General features: G+C 37.2%; 1 protein-coding gene across 7 annotated transcripts in view; it reads right to left on the bottom strand.

Moving 5' to 3' along the window:
• DENND1A (DENN domain containing 1A) overlaps positions 1–25490 on the bottom strand; it is a 673977-nt gene that overhangs the window by 177586 nt on the left and 470901 nt on the right. For all 7 annotated transcript variants that reach the window (XM_043984170.1, XM_043984174.1, XM_043984173.1 and 4 more), the window contains one exon: positions 17042–17167. In XM_043984170.1, the coding sequence (XP_043840105.1) occupies positions 17042–17167 (126 nt within the window). The remainder of the gene's footprint in view (positions 1–17041; positions 17168–25490) is intronic.

The raw sequence follows: 25490 nt of genomic DNA, 5'->3' as shown, positions 1-25490 counted from the left end.
CTGTCTAGGGTCATAATCTGGATGGGGAGGCAGCAGAGGATACTGGGGTACTGATGATGAAGATGACAATGATCACATTTCTCTAATGGCTTAAAGTTTACAAAGCATTTTCCTCTTACAACTACCTCATGATGTGGACAGTGTGGATGTTATTATCCTTTCTCTCCCACTTTTTTTTTTTTAACCAACAAGGAAACTGAGGCTCAGAGACATGATATGATTTGTTCAATGTTATATAATTAATAGGTGAATCAGAATTTACACTTGGTTCTTCTGACTCCAATACTCTTTCCACTAAGCCTCTCTCTAAATTATAGGATCTCAGTGAGGAAAGGGATCTTAGAGGCCATCCAGTTCAACTTGCTGTTGAACAAGAATCTTCTCCATAATATAACCAAAACAAAGGTCATCTGGCATCTGCTAAAATACCTCTAGCAAACTGGACCCCAGTATCTCCCAGTGCACATCATTCTACTCCTGGATTGCTCTATAAAGGGATTTTTCTTTACACTAAGCCAACATCTACCTCTTTTTTTTTGTTTGTTTTTTGTGGGGCAATGGGGGTTAAGTGACTTGCCCAGGGTCACACAACTAGTAAGTGTCAAGTGTCTGAGGCTGGATTTGAACTCAGGTCCTCCTGAATCCAGGGCCTGTGCTTTATCCACTGCGCCACCTAGCTGCCCCATATCTATCTCTTTTGAACCAACACAAATTATAACTAGGCTTGTCTTCTGGGTCCAGAAGGACAAATCTAATCATTCTTCCCCCCCGGATAATCCTTCAAATACTTGAACACAGGTATCAGGAGGGACTTGTAGAATTGAGTCTTGAAGGAAGCTAGAGCATGTAAGAAGCACAAGTATCTGTGCAAAGCACAAAGGCAAGAGATGGAAGATCTTGTGTAGGAAAGAGTGGGCAGGACACTTTGGCTAGAATGTATATTTGTAACAGTCACTGAGAAAAGCGCCAGAGAGGTAACTTTCCTAGCTATTTCTGCATGTCTTAGCACTTTTGCTAAACGACAAGGATCAAGGACAGAGGTTGTTTGTTTCTACTATTCTTCCCCCTCTCCCCCAAGCTTGCAGCACAGTACTCCCACTGCTGGCACCTAAGGAATTTGTTGAAATGAATAGAATGCTTGAAAATCTAAATGTCAAAGGTGATTTACAAAGAAACTTCTTTAAGTTTAGACCTAGTTACTCTAGTTATATTAAACATATCACCTTTTTGCACACAAACCACATAGTTACCATTACTATTTTTTTTTTTAAGTGAGGCAATTGGAGTTAAGTGACTTGCCCAGGGTCACACAGCTAGTAAGTGTTAAGTTTCTGAGGCCGGATTTGAACTCAGGTACTCCTGACTCCAGGGCCGGTGCTCTATCCACTGTGTCACCTAGCTGCCCCCATTACTTTTTGATGTATAGAATGACATAACTATCTTGTCACTTTCCTACAGTTTAATTTTTTGTCCTGAAAACATCTGCCTAATTTAATATAATCAACATTTTACTGAAAAGGACATAGTATACAAAATAAAATTAAATAAATGCTTTATGTAAAACCTCAGAATTGGAAAGGTGTATAGTTAATTACAACTTTTAAGTTGAAGCAAGAAGAAATCTTATGATCCCTAGAGGTAGATCATTTTATAGTCAGAAAGCCGATTGCCAGGAAGTTCTCCCCTTAAATGAAGGTGATATTTACCTCCTTTTAATTATACCCCACTGGTCCTAGTTCTGCTCTCTCTTGGCTAGTGGAACAATTCTAACACTTTTCCACATGACAGTCCTTCACATACTTCAAGGCAGGTATTATATTCCCTTAAGCCTCCTCTACCTTGTCAGATCTCTCAAAATGTGGCTATGTCAAGATATAGATACAATACACTATCCTTTGGCTAAACTAAGTTTTCTATAGGAGCACTTCAATTCCACTGGAAAGAAAAGTGAGAAAGATATGTCACTTTACTCAAGTGTGTTCTCTCAGCGTCAAAAGCTTACCTTCAGCATCCTCTGCGACCTTAGTGAAATTCAGAAAGACACGTGGCTTTGGAGTTTCTGGTATCTGACGCCCTTATGATTTCTTTGTGCTACACTGTGTGCCTGGTCTTGGGGGCTGTATAATGTGATGGGGAAAAATGGGAAGACCTCTAACTGGCAGGTGAGATGTTAGTAATGGGTGGTATACTGGTTGATTTACACACAAACAAATCAGCTCACTTATGTGAATGTATATGTCAGGGGTCATCTATATTAACTTTCTAGAGAGAAGAATTTCACCTATGCACTAGTGTTTCTGGTGCCTTCCATAAAAGTTCTAGAAAGTCACAATCACTGAATATTAGATCTGGAACGTACAGCTTAGATCATATGCAAAGAAGAAGAAGGAGAAGGAGGAGGAGGAGGAGGAGGAGAAGGAGAAGGAGAAGGAGAAGGAGAAGGAGAAGAAGGAGAAGAAGAAGAAGAAGAAGAAGAAGAAGAAGAAGAAGAAGAAGAAGAAGAAGAAGATACACAGAATGTTAGTTGTGGATGGGCTCTTAGAATCAATTGTTATAAACTCAACACATCCAGTCTTATTTAAGATTGGGAGCAAGAGAAGTAAGGGAAATTGTGCCTAAGTAGGGAAAATGGCAGAAAGAAAGGTTCCAACAAATGACTTACTAATGCCAATGAATTGTAACTTTGGGAAATAATGTCCTGAAGGGAAATCCACCCAGATCAAATTCCTAACCAAATAACTAGACCAAACACTAAAGCTACAGCTAAGCACTTTCATAAAATTGCTAATATACTTCTGTTGAATAAATTTGACTTCATTTTGGTAGGATATAGATCTTGATTAACTAAGAGAAAATGTTTCAGTAAGGTCAGACATTAGCTTCACTTACTGTGAAGTCAGATTTTCTATCTTTACACATATAGAATGTAATTGTCATCCTGAGTATAACAATAATAACAATGCACATTTTAGTAATATAGAGAAATCTGGATTACTTATGAGTATTTATTATATAATTTTGAAACATTGCTGAAGTTATTGTTTCCAGTGACTTTTTTGTGTTCTCTAGAAAGACATATCAGAAACAAAAAGTAATAGTTATTTCTTTACTTATGCCAATTTCCTCAATTTCTTTTTCTTCTCTTGTTGCTCTAGCTAGCATTCCTAGCACAATGTCAAAATAATAGGCATAATGTACATCCTTGCTTTACCCTGGATCTTACTGGGAAGGCCTCTAGGCTTTCTCCATTACGTATACTGTTGGCTTTTGATTTGAGATAGATACTACTAACTATAATTAGGAAGGGTCCATTTATTTACATGCTTTCTAGTGTTTGGTTGGTTGTTTTAAAACAGAAACAGATTTTGGATTTTGTCAAAAGCCTTTTTTAGCATTTATTGATTTAACCTTGTATGTCTATTATTTTTGTTTTTAACATGGTCTATTGTATTTACAATTTTCCTTACGTTAAACCAATCTTGCATTCCTGGTATAAATCCAAGTTGGTTATGATATATAATATTTTTATTACATTATTGTAGCCTCCTTGCTAATATTTTATTTAAATCTTGTTGTATGAGTGCTAATTAAGGATACTGGTCCATGGTTTTCTTTCTCTTCTTTGTTTTCCCCTGGTTTAGGTATTGAGACTCTATTTGTACTATAGAAAGAGTTTGGAAGAATTACCTCTTTCCCAATTTTGCAGTTTATGTAATATTGGAATTAATTGCTCTTGGAATGTTTGATAAGATCCACTTTTAAATTCACCTATGTTGGTTTTTTTTTTCTTTTTGTGGCGGGGAGGAAGGAGAGGAATGTTCATTTTTTGCTTATTCAATTTCTTTTTCTGATATCAGGTTAAATAACTCTTTTTGTGTTAATCTAGGTATTTACTATTTTCATAAATATTGGGGGCAGCTAGATGGCAGAGTGGATAAAGCACAGGCCCTGGGTTCAGGAGTTCAAATCCGGCCTCAGATACTTGACACTTACTAGCTGTGTGACCTTGGGCAAGTCACTTAACCCTCATTGCCCCTGCAAAGACCAAAAAACCCCCATAAATATCTATTATGTCTAAGTAATCAGTTTTTTTTGGCATTTGCAAAATAGTTTCTGATAGTTTTCTTGATTTCATCTTCAATTGTTGCAAATTGTCCTTCTTCCCTTTTTGATAAAATTTGATTTTCCTTTCTCTTAAAAAAATCAGTCTAGCTATTTATTTATTCTATTAGTTTCTTTAAAAAAAATAGTCCCTAGTTTTACTTATCATTCTGTGGTTCTTTGGCTTTCTTTAACTTTTGTGAATATCATCTTGATTTTCCAAATTCTTACTTTGTTGTTTAACTGGAATTTTTCTAATAAAAAAAAATTTCAAGCAGATCAATTCCTTGATCTATTCTTTCTCTCTTTTGTTGATGAAAGCATTTAGGGTTATGTTTTTTCCCCTAATGGTCATTTCTATAATGCTTAATGAATGAAATTGGCTTTTCTACCATCATATCTCAGTGTTTCTTCATATTAGCCTTGAAAGGGAAATAGTGCAAGTGTTACCCTATCAGTTTTTAAAGAAACAAAAAAAAAAACCCAACACATTTTTATTTAACGTTTTGAGTTCCAAATTTTATCTCTTCTTCCCTCCCCCCTCCCTGAGGTGGCTAGCAATCAGATATAGATTATACATGTGCAATTTATCGTCAAACATTACCACTATTAGTCATTTCTATATAAGAAAAACTTGAATAAAAGGAAAAAGAAAGAAAGTGAAAAATAGCATGCTTCGGTCTGCATTCAATCAATATCAGTTCTTTCTTTGAGGTTGTTAGTATACTTTATTATTAGTCCTCTGGGATTGGCTTGGATCACTGCATTGCTGAGAATAGTTAAGTTATTCACAATTCTTCATCAAACAATATTGCTGTCATTGTGCACAACATTCTCCTGGTTTTGCTCACTTCACTATATCTCAGTTCATACAAGTCTTCCCAGGCCTTTCTGAAATCATCCTGCTTATCATTTCTTTTAGCACAATAATATTCCATCACCATCATAACCACAGCTTCTTTAGCAATTCCCCCAATTGATGGGCATTCCTTTGATTTCCAATTCTTCGCCACCACAAAAAGAGCTGCTAGAAATATTTTTGTATAAATAGGTCTTTTTTCTCTTTTTTGGGACGTCTTTGGGATATAAATATAGTAGTAGGTATAGCTTAGCCTATCATTTTCAAAGGAGAAAGTTGAGGTCTGGAAAAATAAACTAACTTGTTTCGTGTCACAGAACTAGTAAATGTCAGAGATGCGGATTCAAACCCAGGTCTTCTAACTCAATCAGTTCTGTGATCCTTTTTAGTATATCTTGTAAAAATATATAGTTAGCTCTTCATTACATATTTTCAATTCAATAAACATTCATTTGGCCACCGACTATGTATAAGGCACTGTACTAAATACTGAGTATAAGTGATAAAAATCGTTCAAGAAAGAAGTCTGATGAGAGGCCGTATGGATAAATAGAATACAAAGCAAAAATGTGGAAAAGACAAAGGTGACATCTTACCTAGCAGTTCACAAAGAGCATATTCTATCTAACATATGCAGAGGTTGCAATAGGTGTCAGTGAAGATAGTACACTGATGGAATTGTTAAAGCACTGAAGAGAAATTTATTAATTTATGATTATTGTTTTTAGGACTGAAAAAAGGCTTTGGAGATCATTATGTCCAACCATTATATTTTATAGAGAGGCAAACTGAAGTTTGGATAAGAAATACAGGCTCAGAGATTCAGAAATGTAAGAGAGGGGGCAGCTAGGTGGTGCAGGGGATAAGGCACCAGCCCTAGATTCAAGAGGACCTGAGTTCAAATCCAGCTTCAGACACTTGACACTTACTAGCTGTGTGACCCTGGGCAAGTCACTTATCCTTCATTGTCCCACAAAAAAAGAAATGTAAGAATAACTTAGAAGTCATTTAGTTCAACCATCTCATTTTATAGTGGAAAATAAGGACCAGGGAAGTTTAATGACTTTCTTAGGTTCACACTGCCAATAAGTGTCAAAATAGACTCAGAATTTGAACCTGGGGCCTATATATCTAACAGTATAAATCCAGCACTCCTTATATTCCTCATACCACAGGATTTCTAGGAGAACTGAAATATCCAATGTCACCCACAGCTATCAAGGGTCCCAGCTAGGATCTAAATCTAGGCCTCAGAAATACAAATTCAGCATTTTTTCATTATATCATACTGTTACTGGAAGAGACTAAAAGAAATACAAGAGAGCATATTAGGCTACCACCAGAATTATATTCTACCTATGAAAGATCAAATTAGAAATTCATGTGCTCTCTGATAAGATAATAAGGCTTTGGCTAATAAGATTTCAAACACCATTCAAGATGTTCATAGGCACCAATCAGCAGGCAGCCAGCCACTTGAATTGCTGACTTTTCTGATTATCTCAGTTCCTGAATTGATATTTTAAAGCTCTGAATCTTTATAATAACCAAATAATATTCAATAGCCTTTCTCCATTTTGTCAAATGTGTGAGGCTTAGTTAATCACAGGGCATGGAAATCCAAATAATCTTGTTTCTATTTGTATATAACACCTCGTAAAGAAGCTTTAGTACTTCAGACCAATGTTACCTTTAGTTGTGCTGATATAAATGTTGAAAGAAAGGGACTCAGTTGCCAATTCTTGGTAGAGAAGGGGAAAGTCAAGGGAATCAAATGTACAGTTGAGTAAGGATAGCAAGGACCCCAGCCAGCACTGCTGTGTTCTTTCCAACATTATTTTACTTTTCTTTTCCTGAAAGTTACTATAATTTAAAAATCTGATAGTATAAATGGAAACAGAAATTATGCTGGGTTTGGGAGGTGGAGAACCTGGTATTGAGTATCAGATCTATAACTCAATAACTTTGACCTTAGAGAATAACTTATTATTTTTTTGGGGGGGGCACTCAGTTGTTTCAATTGTAAAGTGAGGGATTTAGACTAGATGACCTAAAAGGTCACTTTCCACCTCTATCTTTAACATTCTATTTTATAAGATGTCTTCCAGTTCTACTATTATGTAGTCTAAGGCCCCTTCCACCACTAACATTTTCTCTTCTTTGGTTTAACATTCTATGCACTAAGCTTTCTTAAGTTCTCACATTCTATGTTGTCATGTCCCCTCCTTTCTAACATTATATATAAGTCTCTGATCTTCTAAAAGACAGAGTGAAATCAGTGCTACAAAGTGAGCTAACCACTAGGTGTCACCCCAGGAGAAAGAATACTGAGTGACACATTTCTAAGGACTTAACTTTTTCAACCAATTACCTCTATAAATATCCAATATTTAAACAACAAAATATTAGGCAATTAAAATTATCTATTAAATGAATGTTTCAAAAAGAATTTAAGAAATTTTGACAGTTCCCCCCCACAACAATATTTACAAATGGTGCAAGTTCAACCTGCATTTGTCAAGAAACACTACAGATTAGAGAAACTGGGTTTTAAAAGGAAACAATTTAAGAGTTTTAAAAAACATTTTCCTTTTTCTTTAGTTGACATACCCTCATGTTGTAGTGAGTTGTAGGCCTTATAGAAATCGTTCTTGTAGAAAGCAAATAAAGACTTCAAGTCTACAACAAGGCATAATAATAACTTTTCAGATTTCAATAGCATTTTACAGTTTAGAGAGAACCTTCTTGAAGACAATTCTATGGGGCAGGTAATACAAATATTATTAATCAAATTTTGCAGGTGAGGAAAGAGAGATTTAAAATCATAAAGCATCTTACCCATGATCATACATCTACTAAGTTACAAAGTCCACTTCAGAGCATTGGATTTAGACTGAGGACATCTGAATTTCAGGCCTAGTCTTCAACTGATTAGACTGTATGATGTTGGGCAGATTTTTTTTTTTTACCTCCTCAGTCATAGTTATCTAATGTGTAAAATGGCTACACTACTCACTACTTCCCTTACCAACCTCACAAGATAGTTGTAAGGATCTAACAAGATATCTTCAAACCATTTTGAAAACACAAAGTGATTATTGCTGTTGTTGTTACTGTCAGCTATGTGAAATTAAAGCTCCCAAATTATGGACTATGAAAAATTATAAAGGATATTTTCCTACTATTATAAGAATTCCTGTAGACTATAAACTACTTAAAGGAAGAGACTATTTTGTTTTTGTCTTTGTAACTCCAGCACTAAGCAAAATGCCCTGTACTCAGAGGGTACTTAATAAATGCATGCTGAACTGAATGAAGCCTAGAAGACTCTCAAAATTGGAACTTAGAAGTTACATATAATAGACTAGGGAGTTCAGAGATCATGAATTTCCTTTTAGAACCTCTGAGCCAAAAAAAAATGATTTGCCTCACTCAGATGTAAGAATTTACATTTATTAAATTTCGACATTTTAGACTTGTCTCATTACTCTAGACTGCTGAGATGTTTTTGCTCCCAATTCTAACATATTAATCATCCATTCCCATGTTCTCACTCTCAATTTGATGGACATGCTACCTATGTTCTCAGTCAAGACACTGATAAATATTTTGAACAGGACAGGCTCAAGGAAGAAAGTTCTAGCACTGCAAGCCTTTTGGGTCAACACTGAGGTATAAATGATATTCTTTGGGTCTGGTGGCTCAATTGGTTCTTAATTCTCCTAATTGTCTAAACCAGGCAACTTCTATCTTCTCTACAATTATATCATGAGAGTGTTTGTCAAGTAACTGGCTGAAATCCAGGTCTATTATATTTATAGTATTCCCTCATCTACTCATATAGTATTCTTTCAAGAATAGAAATGGGCTTTGTCTGGCCTGACTTGTTCTTAATGAACCCATGCTGGTTCCTATGGATCACCACAGATAGTAGTTAACTTTGGAGAAGAAAACAAACTACTGAATATAAATTTATTTATATGTATAATACATGAAAGCTATGCATACCAAAACACTAGGGGCAACCTTTCAAGTGTGAGGAATCCCACAGTTTTAACCTTTAAGCATCACATAAACTGATTTATGTTCCTGGATCCCAGAAAAGTCGATGAGGTACTCTATCACAAGACATTCCATTTTCAAAGATGTATTTTGAAATAATTTAACTAAGTGAAATTATATCACTTCAATGTGTAGCATGTTATAGTTTCTATTTTGACTCATAGAATTATAGATTCAGAGATGAAAAGGTCATTGGAAATCATTTAGACCAACCTACTACTCAAAACACTTTACAATGAAATCCACCAACATCTCTGATGTTATTTAGTGGCAGCTTGCCTATCACCTATGATAGGAAGCTCATTACCTCTAAAGGCAGCTCATTTAACGGTAAGAAATTTATTATTTTATTTTCACTTATATATTTAATTTTCATTTGTACAATATTCTTAAAATCTCCCAGTACAATTTACCTCTGGACTGCTCTATGACATACAGAGGACTGGTGTTATGCCAAAAAGAGTATAAGGTATAATAGGTCATACCAAGTGTTATGAAATAATGGGATTTAGCAGATACTCAAAGACGCACCTGGAGATTAATCTATATTGATTGAATCAAGTGAGAGTGATTGACTGCTGATTAGCCTACTTCAAGTTAACTGGATTGTAATCACACCTGGCTAGCCCTTAAGAAGGTATTATTCTCAGAAGCTAGACTGTGAACTCAACTTGAGAACACCTTCAAAACCAATGGATTTGGATGACACCAACCAATCAGCTTGAAGCAGTGTGTAAGGACCACCTCTGTTCCAGACCTATAAAAAGCGTCCACAATCAGCTTGCTTGAGAGAAACAGGTTATTGGGGAATGTAAATAAGTTCTGCTTTGGACATGCTGAGTATGACATAACTACGGGTAATTGAAGTAAAAATGTGTAATAAGCCATTGGTGATACAGGACCAGTGCTCAGGAGAGAGGCTGGGCCTATATAAGAAATATCTGGAAATCATCTTCATAGAGATGATAACTTGACTTATGAGACCTGACGAAGTCACCAAGAAAGTAGGTAAATAAAGGGCTCAGAACAGGGCCATATTGTATACTTACAATTAGGGGGGAAAAATAGATGATGAACCAACAAAGGACTTTGAGAAGTGATCATAAAGTATGGTAAAACCAAGAAAAACCCACAGAAGAAAGTATATCTATAAGGAAAGGGTGCTTGAGGGTGTCAAATACCACAGAGTGGTCAGGAGCAATGAGGACTGTGAAAAGGTTATCCTATTTGGCAATGAAACATATTCTAACCTTGAAAAGAGTGATTTCACTTGAATGAGAGATTTGGAAGCCAAGTGAGAGAAGTAAGTGAATGAGATACTTCATTGTAAAGTGAGTTTCCCATTATTGAAGCTGATCAGGCAGAAATTGCATATTTGTTTCTGGAGGATATTATAGAAGATATTTATGCTTCACACAGGGAATGGACTAGATCCATTAAGGTCTCATCTCACTTTAAATTTTTTGCTCTGATACTTTGTGTTCTTTTTCCCCCCTCTGGAGCAATGAGGGTTAAATGACTTTCCCAGGGTCACACAGCTAGTAAGTGTCAAGTGTCTGAGGCCAGATTTGAACTCAGGTCTTCCTGAATCCAAGGCCCGGTGCTTCACACACTGCACCACCTAGCTGCCCCCACCTTGTGTTCTTAAGTCCATTCTAATGATAATATCCTATGTTCCAATAATCTATGTTTTAAGGCCTTTTCCAGGTTTATACTTCCATGTGCTAACATCTCTTCCAAATTTATCATCATTGTCATCATTGCCATCATCATCATCATGGAATTTATATGGCATTTTAAGGTTTACAAAAAGCTTCAAAGACACTATCTCTTGATCCTCACAAAACCCTGTCTAGGTTGGCGTGCTATTATTACCTCATTTTATGGATAAGTAAACTGAGGATGAGAGTTGTTAATTGACTTTCCAAAAGTTCCATAGCTACTAATTATGGAAGGCAGAATTTGAACTCAGGTCTGTCTGACTCAAAGTCTAGTGCTACATCCACTATATCACCCATGTTTCCTTACAATTTAAGATCGAATGAGCTTATGATTACTGTTGAGGGCATTTATGCTGTGATATTTGTTCAGAAAGATGGGTTAGTTTTATTTAGGAGATCTCATGATATTGACAGTCATCATGCTATATGAGTTACGCATGGTATGATAGGAGTACTAGACAGAGTCAGAAGTCCTGACTTTGAGTTCACGTTCACTTACAAGCTATACTGAGCAAATAATTTCCTATTCTATAAGCCCTTAGTTTCTGAATCTACAAAATAGAGATATTAAGATTTGCAATTGCTTAGTTCACTAGATCATTGTTATGAAAGTGCTTTACTATATGATAAAGTATCATAGAAATGTGATCTATAATTCTTTTTTTTTTCCCGCAGGGCAATGGGGTTAAGTGACTTTCCCAGGGTCACACAGCTAGTAAGTGTCAAGTGTCTGAGGCTGGATTTGAACCCCAGGTACTCCTGAATCAGGAACCGGTGCTTTATCCACTGAGCCCACACTAGCTGCCCCCTATAATTCTTAATACAACTAGGAAAGTTTCTCTTTCAGCTCATTTATTTTCTCCAGGGGGAGAATCTGGAAATTTTAGTAGTATTCAACGAAATTTATTGCCCCTCCCACTCCCTATTCCCCAAAAGTTTAGACCTCTCACCTACATATCCTGTCTTCAATACTGGAGGTGACATGATTTGCAGATGAACAATTAAATTATTTGTCTCTTCCTGCTCCTTCTAGCCATAAAAAACCCTCATGTCCTAACTAGTTAATCTCTTCACCCATCAGAGCCTGCACACACGCTGCCTACTCCGAGGGTTGCCCTGGCAACAGGCAGGAGGCGTGTCAGAGAGCAAGAAAGGCCCAAATAAATGAACGGAACGTCCCTGGGCAACCGCTTTGACATGGATAAGGAGGTTTTTTTTTTTTTCTCTACCTCACATCTGGGCTGCCAGGAGGGTTTTAGATTTGTCATTCTGTATGGAGAAGAAAGAAGTTGGCTCTACTTATGTTTTCCTAGGTTTCACACCTGATGTTCCTCTGAGTAACCCATAAATAGACAATGACACTCATTATTTGTAAATGCCCCCTCCCCTCTACAGACTGAAGAAAACACAAGTCTTCTGGACAAGATGCATTTGTTTGTTTTTGCTAATACACCTTCATACAATGTCAGTACATTTGTAGGTCCATAGAACTCTATTAACTGTTTAAAGGAGAAAGGATTTTGGAAACAGATTGATAAATACACAATGCTAGAGCAAGCAAGGGATTGTAGGACATGCCATGTAAGAACACAGATGGTCTAGAGTTGGGAGACACACCTGGAACACAGAATGATCTGAGTTCAAAGTTACCTTAGAGCAGAAAGAAAGGCCCTCTTGGTTTTTACGTTCCTTGATTAAAAATGGAGGGCACTTAAGTTTAGATGAAAGAATTAACACCAACGGTGCCTTCTGTCTCTAAATGAATTCCAGCTACTAAACTACCAAGACACTGCACCGGATATAGGAGGGAAAAACAATAGGTGGAAATAAGATTGAAACCTGAATCCTCTAATAAAAGTGAAAACCTGGGGGTGGCTATGTGGTGCAGTGGATAAAGCACCAGCCCTGGATTCAGGAGTACCTGAGTTCAAATCCCCGGCCTCAGACACCATGGACACTTACTAGCTGTGTGACCCTGGGCAAGTCACTTAACCACCCCACTACCCAGCAAAAAAAAAAAAAAAAAGTGTAAAGTCTGAGGGCAAACCAGGGGTCTTTCAGTCCTGGTTCACTGGATCTCCTATTTGGTGTTTGTTTGTTTTTTTTGCGGGCAATGAGAGTTAAGTGACTCTGCCCTAGGGTCACAGAGATAGTAGTGTCAAGTGTCTGAGTTGGATTTGAACTCTAGGTCCTCCCTGAATCCAGGGCCAGTGCTTTATCCACTGTGCCACCTAGCTGCCCCACCCCACTGGATTTCCTATATTTGCCCTTGAGTAGGGGTTCCTACGTGTTAAACTGCTATGATCTTGTGCAATGATGAGATTCTCCACATGAACTATTTTTTTAAAACACCAATGGCTAGCTTAAGCCTTCGCCTGCAAGGTCAAGTCTGCTGATTGGTTGTAGTCTAGATGTACCAGGGGAAACACTTCCAACCCTAGTAACACAAAGTGGCCCCCTCAGAATGGTACCTGAATCATCTTGGTTAGGTTGTAGTCCTCCTAACCACCAGGTGTGGAACAATCAGCAATGAGCCCTCTGTGGTTTTCTTTTCACTTAGATACCTATAAATGGTTTTCATTTCAGGGACACTAAGAATTTTCCTGGTTCAGCTCTGATCAGCGTGTGTGACTACTACATCAGTTTTAATCTCTGCTAGCCTGACTTCTGGTTCTCCTAGAAGATGACTGCAACTTAACTTTCTAACATTATCTCACTTTATTCGACTTCATAGACACCAGCCTTCTGCCCAACCTGACAACAGTCTCCTCAGCTCACTCTTTCCTTTCCCATCTTCAGACCTTTGCTCATAACCTACAACTGATATCCTCCATTTCTCATTCCTTAATGTTAGAATAGGCTCAGTTACATGCTCCAAGAAGCCTTTCCTGGTGAGCTCAACATTATCTTGTATTGCAGTGATTTGTGTCCAGGCTTGCAGCGAGTTCCCCCAATCAAAATGATTTTGCAGTTATGTCATTATAACAAAACCCTGTTGTAATGACATAACTGTTATAATGTCATTAAATCAAATGCCCATTTATGTTGCCTATCAAATAAACAATAACTTTTTTTAGCAATAAATATTTATTTTATTTTTACATGTAAGGGTAGTTTTCAACGTTCATTTTCATAAGATTTAGAGTTCCAAATTTTTCTCCCTCCCTCCCTTTCCTTCCCCCTCTACAAGACCAAAACCAGATTATATATTTACAATGCACGAGGGCTCTTTTTATCAGTTCTTTCTATGGGGGTGGATAGTAAGCTTCATCATTAGTTCCTTGGGATTGTCTTGGATCATTGCATTACTGAGAGTAGTTAAGTCATTCACAATTGCTCATTGAACAATACTGCTGTCACTATGCACAATGTCCTCCCAGCTCTGCTCACTTCACTGTACATCAGTTCATTAGTCTTTCCAGGTTTTTTCTGGGATCATCCTGTTTGTCATTTCCTATAGCACCAGACCATTCCACCACAATCATATACCACAGCTTCTTCTGTCATTCCTCAACTGATGGACATTCCCTTGATTCTCAATTCTTAGCCACTAGAAAGAGTTGCTATAAATATTTTTTGTACAAATTTTCCCCTTTTTCATGATTACTATTGTTTCCCTTCCCCATGATATTTATTTTATTAAATGATAACTTTTTGATTATGAAATTTAAGACTCTTCAAAATATGATTATAACCATGCTAGCTTCATCCTAGTCTACTTTCCTCATGTCTTCTGCATTACTGCTAAGCTGGACTGCTCTCTAGTCCTTCCTTTTCATCTTGCTCTTTGTTCTCGCTATTCTGCATGTTTTTTGTTGTTTTTTTTTTTGAGATATTTTATTTTTTTCCGTTACATGTAAAGATAGTTCTCAACTTTTTGTTTATACATGCTTTACTAATTTCAGATTATTTCCTCCTCCCTCCCTCCCTCCCTCCCTCCCCCCCTCCCCCTAGACCAGCAGGCTAATCTGATATTAGGTTATATCTATATATATCTATACATATACATATAGATTATATATATACACACACATATATATACACATAATAACATTAACATCCTACTTTCTGCATCTAATCCTGGTTACAAGAGAAAGAATCCGAGCAGTGATGCCAAACCTCAAAATAGAAAAAACAACAACAGCACCCAAAACAAAAGAAATAATATGGTTCATTCAGCATCTATACTCCCACAATTCTTTCCTTTCTTTTTTTTTCTTGGATTTGGAGATCCTCTTCTATCATGAGTTCCCTGGAACTCTTCTGTACCATTGCAATTGGTGAGAAGAATATAGTCCATCACAGTAGGTCAACACTCAATGTTGATGTACTGTGTACAATGTTCTTCTGGTTCTGCTCATCTCACTCATCATCAGCTCACGTAAGACCCTCCAGGTTTCTCTGAAACTCTTCCTGCTCATCATTTCTTACAGCACAATAGTATTCCATTGTATTCATATACCACTAACTTGTCCAGCCATTCCCCAATTGATGGGCACCCCCTCAACTTCCATTCCTTGCTACCACGTAAAGTAGCAGCTATAAATATTTTTGTACCTGTGGGTCCCTTATCCCCCTTCCATGATTTCTTTGGGCAAAAGACCCTAAAAGAGGGATTGCTGGGTCAAAGGGTATGCACAGCTTTATCGCCCTTTGGGCATAATTCCAAATTGCTCTCCAGAATGGTTGGATCAGCTCACAGCTCCACCAACAATGCATTAGTTGTTCCAATTTTTCCCACAGCCTCTCCAACATTTATTATCTTCCTTTTTTGTCATTTTAGCCAATCTGATAGGTGTCAGGTGGTACCTCAGAGTTGTTTTAATTTTGCATCTCTCTAATCATTAGAGATTTAGAGCATTTTTTCATATGGGAATAGATAGCCTTTGGTTTCTTCATCAGAAAACTGCCTGTTCATATCCTTGAGACCATTTCTCAATTGGGGAATGACTTGGATTCTTATAAATTTGATTTAATTCCCTATATATTTTAGAGATGAGGCCTTTATCAGAAGCACTGGCCTCAAAAATTGTTTCCCAGCTTTCTCTGCATGTTTGAAATCAGCACTTTTCTTTCCTCATCACTGCCCCTCTCCCCAAACTTCATCGATTGATGCCTTTCCACTTTTTTTCTTTTTAAGACCCATGTCAACTGCCAGATCTTTTACAAAGCCTTCTAGCTCCACAATGGAAGTGATCTCTCTGTCCTCAGATTTCCTAGGGTACTAGGGCCAAAATTCTTTTGCAATTATCTCACTCTCCTTTGTATCATTGTTCAGTGTGTTCTTCTTCTTTCCCCTTATTAGACTGTAAGCGCCTTGAGAGTAGGGTCTAGGAGTTGAATTAATTTCTAAAAAGCCCTCTTGTGGAACTAACTGCTCTCTAGAATGTTGTTTTAACTAATATAGTATTTTCCCAGAAGTAATTAAGGAAGTAAGATGGGCTGTGGTTGTTTTATATATTTTCCCTCAAACTAGCTTGTAATTTCTTCCAGGGGAGAATCTGGCTTAGTGTATGTAGTTTGGCACTGATTTTATCTATCTTTGTATCTTCCCTAGTTCCTAACACAGTGTTCTAGACAAATAAGGAAGGAACTTAGTAAATAAACACAGGTGGAATTGAAATTGTATAAGAAACAATCAATTTATACATTATACATGTATCTTGAACAGGCAATGAAATGGGTAATAAACCAGGCACAGAACTGAATAGGAAAAAGAAGCCTGTCTTAATTGTATTTGGGAAAATGCAGTGTGCTTTCAATGATCTCAAATGGCTTGATGTCACAAAGGTCCTTCTCTTAAACAATAGCATTCTCCTGTTGGTGCTATATGGCTATGATTACTGGAATACTCTAGTCTTGGAAGAATTAACATTACAAATAATGCAAAGGGAAATAGAAAGATGACCAATGACAATGTACAATGAGGCATGGAATAAAAGAGTAGGTCATACAGGAAAGAAAAAGAGAGACAGTATTGCTACACTCAATCCCAGAAGATCCTAAAGAATGAGAGGAAGTTCTCTAATTGGATTGGGGGTATCTAGATGGAGGATTTATAGAAAAAGACATGAAGAAAAAGGTTATGGGAGAGTTAGGTAGTCTGCACAAGAGGGAGGGTGTGCCCACATCAGAGAAACCAGATATCCAGAAAGCCCTGACTCCTTGGTTCAGAAAATGGCATACTTAACTTAATTTCTACCTTTATTCAAGGGTCAGGGCAAATCTGGGAATTTCCCACAGCCAAAAGACTCAAGTGAGTCTTTTAACCATGACTGAATGACAAGAAGCTACTTACAGGTTCAATCTTCAATGCATTCCTGTAACTTCCAAAAAAAGCAGCCTGTGCTTTTAGAAAGGCTCTGGCAACACCATCTCCAGTTGTGGTAGAGACCTTCTTTAGCCTGTTCTTTAATGAAGAAACCTGTCAGTAAAGAGAATGGAATCATAAGTCAGTTGGTCAAAGCCTTGATCAAACACCCTGGGTGTTTGGGGACTGACTGTTTTTCAGTGATATTCTGAAAGATCAAAGGTATCACCAAAAGCAGGACAGATTCTACACACCTCATAAGGACCATAGAATGTCAGAGCTCAAATGGGCTTACCACATAGAATGTTGGAACTAGAAGAAACTGAAGTATTTATTAAGTGCTTACTACGTGCCAGACATTGTGCTAAATGTTGGGGATATACCCCCCTAAAACCTGCAAAATAAGCAAACACCCCCCCACCCCAGATCCTGCCCTCAAAGAGCTTGCATTCTTATTGGATCATCTGATCTGATCCCTTCATTAAACTGTTGAAGAAACTGAGGCCCAGAAAATTTCAATGAGTTAAGGTCATTTGTGTATTAAATAGCAGACCTTGAGATACTTCTGAAAAGACTATTCTTTCTTAGGAGAGCCATGATAAAATGAAGCTTCAGGTTGCTATCTATTGGTTCCTTCCATATTGCTCTCAAATAGTTCAAGTTTCTCCAATCTTAAAAAAAAAAAAACAAATCCAACCTCCTTCCCCCAAACCCACTATACCCTACTATTCCCACATAATATTGTCCTATATCTCTTGCTCAGCTAAATTCTCAGAAAAAGCTATTTATACTCAATGCTTCCACTTTTCCTCTCTTACTCATTTTTTTGTTTGTTTGTTTTGTGGGGCAATAAGGGTTAAGTGACTTGCCCAGGGTCACACAGCTAGTAAGTGTCAAGTGTCTGAGGCCGGATTTGAACTCAGGTCCTCCTGACTCCAGGGCCGGTGCTTTATCCACTGCAACACCTAGCTGCCCCTCTTACTCACTTTTCAATCCTTTTCCATTTGGCTTCCAATTTCATCCAACCATTGAAACAATTCTCTCCAAAGTTACCAGCACTCTCCTAACTGCTGAATATGATGGTCTTTTCTCAGATTTTAGCTACAGATGCTTCAGAACTAAGTAAAAAATCAGAGGTCAAGGAGAACCCCAAAAGGAAGATGTAAAGTTCTAATCCTACTTTTGGTTGCAGGAAGCAAATTGGATCAAATGTAAAACATCATTATCATGAAATAGAGAATGATTATATCAAGTGAGGTGACAAACTCACTTGATATAAAAATGGAAAAGCGGCATGCCTAAGTAAGATCTATTATTATTAGCTTAAATGCTTCATAGTGCTGGATGAATTATTAGGAAAACAATTAATTAGTTCCCTCTCTAATAAAAACTCAACCCCATTTTCTTTAACCAAAGATATTATGTATTTATTACAAAAGATGAGAATAATATTGATTTCTTAAAATATAGGTCAATTATATATTTGCATACTTTATGAGAAAGCCAGTGGCCAGAACCCTGGACTTGGGAGTCAGGGAGACGTGAGTTCAAATCCTGTCCCAGTCACTTGTTAGTTGTGTAACCCTGGATAAGTAACTTAACCTTTCTCAGTCTCAGTTTTCTTATCTATAAAATGGAGGTAATAAGAGTACCTACTTTATTGTGAAAATTAAATGAGATGTTAAAGGCTTTGCAAAACTTAAAGCATCATATAAGTTTTATTTTTTTAATTCACAGCCTATATTGCTAAAAAGAAAACAATAACACATAAACACAAATTAAAACTACATATTGGCAAAGGAGGCAAAAATGTTATTTCAAAAAGACCCAGAGGAATTCATTATAGATTTGGTGATTACTGAATATGTCACTCAAAAAAAAAATCTCTAACATTTGCTACCTTTATTGACTAGTGCAAAACCTTTGATTCAGTTCCACACTCATTGTTTAGTCATGTACTGCAAATATATAAAATAGATCCAAGCCTAGTGAGAATACTAGGATATCTGATGTCCACATGGAAAACTGTTGCTTATTCAAAACATGCTACTACATAGTAAAGTAAAAAAACCAATTAATATAAAATGTGGCCTTCTTCTGGGATATAGTTTAAGCCTACTCTGCTTCTGTCTAGCCTTAAATCCATTATCATCACTCCTCAATAGAAACGAGCAAAGCCTTCAAGTCAAAGAGGAAGTTGTACCAAAATAGAGTTTCAATTGCTTGATATAAATGGAGAACATCAAGGTATATTGGCTCCACTCATTGAAAAACACATTAAATAGTGACTTCATACAGTGGAAAACTTTCTCCAAAGATACAAAAACATCATTTAGATTCAATAATGATAAAACTCCATTTGTGCCAAATAAGAATAGAGATGGAATGCTTTGGGCTTGAATATGGGTTGAAATTAAATGAATGGATCAAAGTAATACTTACAAATACCTGGGTTTTTCCAGGGAAGATGCACTGAGAATTAGGCTATCAAGGAGAAAGCTATGGCTACATATGTTAAGAGTTTGACTAGTATCTTGAAGTCACAGCTTAGTACAAAGAACACATTTAGAGCAATTAACACCTCCATAATACCACTCTTAACATATACTTTTGGAATGTTAAATTGGATGACAGGAGATCTAGAAGGTATCCAAACAAAAACCTGTACGATATTAATGAAACAGAGGGCTCAATACCCCAAGGCTGTCACAGAAAAAAACCAACTATGACAAACAGGTTAAATATCTACAGAAATACAGTTGAAACATAGATACCCCACTTCACAAAACAATAGTAAAGGTTAACAATGGGCACATGTCACTAGATTTTCTGAAAGTAATCACAAACAGTTCATTTCTGGATAGAGCCTATGAAGCAGCTAAGATCCAAGAATTAGCCAAAGGGTGTTCCATGGGTGACATCCACATGAACTGTGCCAACAAGTTGACAACGAAGTGCAGCGCAAATGAGCATCTTTCAGCTCTAGAAATAGGAAGATCCATAAAAACAAATCATAAGCAGGTGGCTGTGGAATGTGAGATTTTAGCTGAACTTGAAGAAAATCAGAGAAGCCAGGGGGCAGAGATGAGGAGCGTGAGCATTCTAGGCACTGGGGATAGCTAGTGAAAATATATGACATCATGGGGCAGCTAGGTGGTGCAGTGGAAAGAGCACCGGCCCTGGATTCAGGAGGACCTGAGTTCAAATCCGACATCAAACACTTAACACTTACTAGCTGTGTGACCCTGGGCAAGTCATTTAACCCCAATTGCCTCACCAAAAAAAGAAAGAAAGAAAGAAAGAAAGAAAGAAAGAAAGAAAGAAAGAAAGAAAGAAAGAAAGAAAGAAAGAAAGAAAGAAAGAAAGAAAGAAAAGAAAGAAAATATATGACATCATGATATGGAGTATCTAATGTGAGGAAGAGCAAGGAAGCCAGTGTCACTGAATTGTAGCCTGGGGAATAAAGTGTTAGAAGACTGGAAATGTAGGAGGACAGAAGCTTAAGAAGGGCTTTAAAAGTCAAACAGAGATTTTTATATTTGATCCTGGAGGAGATAGGGAGACACTGGAGTTTAATGAATACAGGGTTATGTGATCAGACTTGTGTTATAGGAAGATCAGTTTTACTGCTAAGTGGAGGAGGAACTGGATACTAGAGACTAGGAGGCCAATCATTAAATTATTGCAACAGTACAGTTGTCAGGTGATGAGAACCTGCAACAGAGTGGTAGTAATGCCAGAAGAGAGGAGGCATTTATGAGAGATATTATGAAGGCAGAATTGATAGGGCTTGGCAACATATTGGAGATAGGATTGGATGTGGGTAAGAGAGAGAGGAGTAGAGGAAGATAAATACCTAGTTGTGAGTCTGGGGTGACTGGAAGGATGGTGGTGCCCTCCACAGTAATAGGAATGTTAGAAAGAAGGGACAGTTTGGGAGGGGGATGCAATATAATGGGGAAGGTAAGTTCACTTTCGGACATGAGTTTAAGATGTCTATGGAATATCCAGTTTGAGATGTACAATAGTCAGGTAAGCTCATAACTTTTGGTTTAAAAAAGCAGTCATTTTACCCACTTATTATTATTATTACCACCTATGGTAATAATTTATAAAACATTAGATATTAAAGAATAATAATGAGGGAGTGACTTGTCCTCGGACTGGTTCTATATAAACTCTCAAAAAAGATGAGAGAAAAATATTAATGATTATAATAGGAGTAATAGAATTGATAGAAAGTGATAGAAAGGTTAAAAATGTACAGAAATACTTTTGGAACAAGCAAGCATCACTTCAATGAGCAAAAACTAAAGGATGATAACATAAATGTCATTGGTTTTGACAAAAGTAACTGACAGTAATTTCTCTCTGGATAGCGCCTATGAAACAGTTAAGATCCAAGAATGAATCAAAAAGCTCTCCATGCTGTGACATTTATATTAATTTAACTAACAACATGTCAACAATAAAGCACCAAACGCCTGAATCATGCAGACTTATTTACAGAACTATATGGGTTTATGAAAGGGTTGCACTCAATGACTTCTATGAGCTCTTTCAGTTTTCAAGTTCTGATCTTGTGACTTAGCAAGATATAATCTATAATTATAGATTATCAGAAGCTCCTTATTCTTCATAAATTAACAAACAACAAACTCCCATAACTATAAATGCAGTCCTCAAAACATATTTGAGAATTCAATAAATAAAGTGTACCAGAACTGGAACGTTATCACAGACAAAAGTGTTAGCCCACAATCACCCAAAGTTTAATACGGATCCACAAACACTCAAAAGCAACATTTTAAATAGATGTAACCAAGTGAATACTCATACTCCACAACCTATGGTGGATGAAACATAACTTTCAAAACATGCCTAACAGAGCTCAAAATATGCAGGGAGAGGAGGAGATACATATCATCCCCACTGTCCTGCCTGCTATTAGAGCTGTCCGAGCAATATTCGCAGTTTTAAGACCAAGATAAACTTAAAGCCTAACACTTTCTATTCGGGTTGCTAGGTGCCACAGTGGATAGAGTGTTGGGACTGGAGTCAGGAAGACCTGAGTTCAAATCTGACCATAGACACTTAATAGCTGTGTGGCCCTGGGCAAGTCACATAACTAGTTGCCTCTCAGTTTCCTCACCTGTATAATAGGGATAATAACAGCACTTAGCTTGCAGTATTCCTGTGAGGATCAAATGAGATAGTTGTAAAGTGCTTAACATGGTACCTGGCACACAGTAGACACTACATAAATACTTATTCCCTTTTGCCCTCCCTTTTGCCTATTCAATTGCAAAAGGAAAGAATTTTATCCCCTTGTCTAATAGTCTTCAGAACACTAAGTATAAAAGAATAGAATAGAATAATAGAACAACAGAATAGAATAGTAACATCCCAGAATGATAGAAAAAAAAAGATGAGATAAATATTATTAACTTTTGCACAGTGCCTTAAGGTGGGCAAAGCACTTTACAAATTTAATGCGTTCCTGACGACAATCCTGTTGTGCAGGTATCATTATTCCCATTTTAAAGGTGAAGAACCTGGGGCTCAGAGAACTAAAATGATTTGTCCACAGTTACAAAGTACAAGAGGGGAGATCTGACACCAAGTTTTTCTTGACACTAAAGCCAGCACTCTTTCCAATACACTATATTACCTCATCCAATCTCTGTTTCAAATAGAAATATCCTCTACAAACATCCCTTATAAGATCCATTTAGCCTCTGCTTGACTATCTGGTGATGGGGATGGTTCTGATTGTTAGAAAGTTTATTGAAGCCTAACTATGTCTCCTTGTAATTTCTACTGTCTGTTCCATTGGTACTAAGAAGAACAAAGATTAAAATCTTTTCCCTCTGACAGTCCTTTAAATACTTGATGATAACAATTAAATCTTCCTTAGGCAAAAGGCCTTTCTTTACTTCCACCAATCCTCCTATGGTATGTTCTTCATTACCTCCCTACCAACCCTACTTAGCCTCCTCTGGACATAATCTAGTTTGCAAATGTGCTTTCCTAAGATACAGAGGTCCCATATGGGCCAAACACTCTAGATTTTGCCTGATCAGTGCAGATGGTAATATAGTGTCTGGGAGTACCTCTTCTAGTCTGGACACAATTCTATTAATGTATCCTAGGAGTACATTAACTTACTCTGCTGTCTTGTTATGCTGTTGATTCATACTGAGTTTGCAGTCCACTAAGACCCCAGGATTCTCTCCCCGCTCTTTCCCTTCTAAGAACTACTGTCTAGGTACATTTTATCCACTAAGATTTTTTTTAAAGCCCCATGTAGAACTTGTGGTATAATGGAAAGATTATCCTCTAGGCATTTACTTAGGTAGGCTGCCCCTCAGAAAGCAAACACAAGTTGCTGGAGAAACTGTACATTTATCCTTTTAAAATTCTATCTTATTAGATTCGGCCCATTTTTCTAGCTTGTCAAAATCTTTTTGGACACTGATTCCATCATCGGACATGCCAGCTATTCTTTCCAGTTTCATCTAGTATCCCTCTGGAGACAGCCTCTCTGGTCCATCTAGGCCAGAAATTATGTGTAATTACCCTTTAACTCATGTCCCTATCTCATGCCTCCCACTCCCCAACACACATGAATAAGGTTTTGTGTCTTTTCCTTTTAGTCACTACAACTTTGAAATTTCTGAAGTGAGATGACATCTGCATACTATTGTTAGTGACAGCATTTTCTTCAAAAGAGTGAGGGAATCAAAATTTTAAAATAAACCATTCCCATATTAATGTTTAACTTGCTTTGCTGAGCTCCCAAGGGCTCTAGTCCAATCATTAACAAACGGGCCTGTCGACAGCAATTTTGGGGGGTTGGAAATACTAGCTCATAAGGTGCTCCCTCTTTTAAACAGATGTTACAGAAGCAGGGCTTAAGGGAGGTCTAGTTAAACATGTGAATGGCAGTAAGTGCATAGTTATGAGAGGATGGGTGTTATAGTAGATTACAAGTTAAGAAACCTGAATTCAAGTCCTTATTCCACCACTAACACTGTGTAATCTTGGGCAAGTCATGCGCAGTTCCTATGTCTTCTTTAATGTATTGTAGTGGGAATAGTACTAGCTTTGGAGTCTATAGTCCTAGAAGGAACATGGTGGAATGGAATGAACATTCAAAGAGGTTGGACAAGATGACCTTTAAGGTTTCTTCTAGCTTTAAATCTGCAATCCTATGACTTTCTGTGTGTGTGTGTGTGTGTGTGTGTGTGTGCGCGCGCGCGCGCGCCAACTGGGATTCAGTGACTTGCACAGGGTCACGCAGTTAAGTAAGTGTCAAGTGTCTGAGACCGAATTTGAACTCAGGTCCTCCTGAATCCAGGGCCCATGCTTTATCCACTGCACTACCTAGCTGCCCCCATTCCTATGACTTTTTAATCTTTATTGTCTCTTTTGTCACTGAAATTCAACATTCTTTTATTCCCCAAAATGGCAATAGTCATCACTTTCTTTACCATATTTTTGTGAGGATCATGGGTGTAAAGCACTTAATAAAATAGGAACGTTAGGCAACATTACCATCCTCATAATTCTTATTATCTAAAAGGCATATCTAAGTAACCAGGGACTTTGTTAGGATTGACTTTCTTTTTAATGTTCACAGGGGACAGTGATCATTCATTTGGTGATTATTTATTAAGTTCCTACTGTGTGCATGCACAGTGTTAGGTGCTAGAGGAAATCTAATAAGATTCGGTCCCTATCTTTAAGAAGGGCATTTAGGATCATATCTCTTTGTACTCTTTTTATTCGACTTATTTAGTTTGTATTATACTTATTTGCCTATATATCTACTTCCTCCACTAGACTGTAATCTTGGGAGATAATGACCTGGTCGTAAATTGCTATTATAAACCCTTCTATTTTAAAAAAAATTACACAACAGCCACTTGTTCTACACTTCATTGTCAACTGTAATCTACTTGGGCTCGGTCCCAGACCAAGCTGGCTAACTAAATACTCCATTAAGATCATAGAATTTAGAACTGGAAGGGACCCTGGAACTCATCTAGTCTGGCTCCATTTTAAAGATGACAAAAATTAGGGGCAGCTAGGTGGCACAATGGATAGAGCACCAACCGGCCCTGGAGTCAGGAGTACCTGAGTTCAAATCCAGCCTCAGACACTTAACACTTACTAGCTGTGTGACCCTGGGCAAGTCACTTAATCCCAATTGCCTCACTTAAAAAAAAAAAAAAAAGATGGCAAAAATCATCTTTAAGACCCAGAGAAATTAAGTACATATATAAATACAGTCACTTCACCTATAATACTTGTTTTGAAAGTGCAAATGTGTTCAATTGTAATTGAAATATTAGGGAAAGGATTTGAGCACAACATAAATTTTGTATTTGTTCTAAGAGACCACTGCAAAAATCTGAGGGAAAGGTGATATGGC

This window comes from Dromiciops gliroides, chromosome 2 (genome assembly GCF_019393635.1).
Source record: "Dromiciops gliroides isolate mDroGli1 chromosome 2, mDroGli1.pri, whole genome shotgun sequence".
NCBI classification, from domain to species: domain Eukaryota; kingdom Metazoa; phylum Chordata; class Mammalia; order Microbiotheria; family Microbiotheriidae; genus Dromiciops; species Dromiciops gliroides.
Note: the sequence above shows the minus strand (reverse complement) of the source record. Positions and strands in the feature narration are given on the sequence as shown.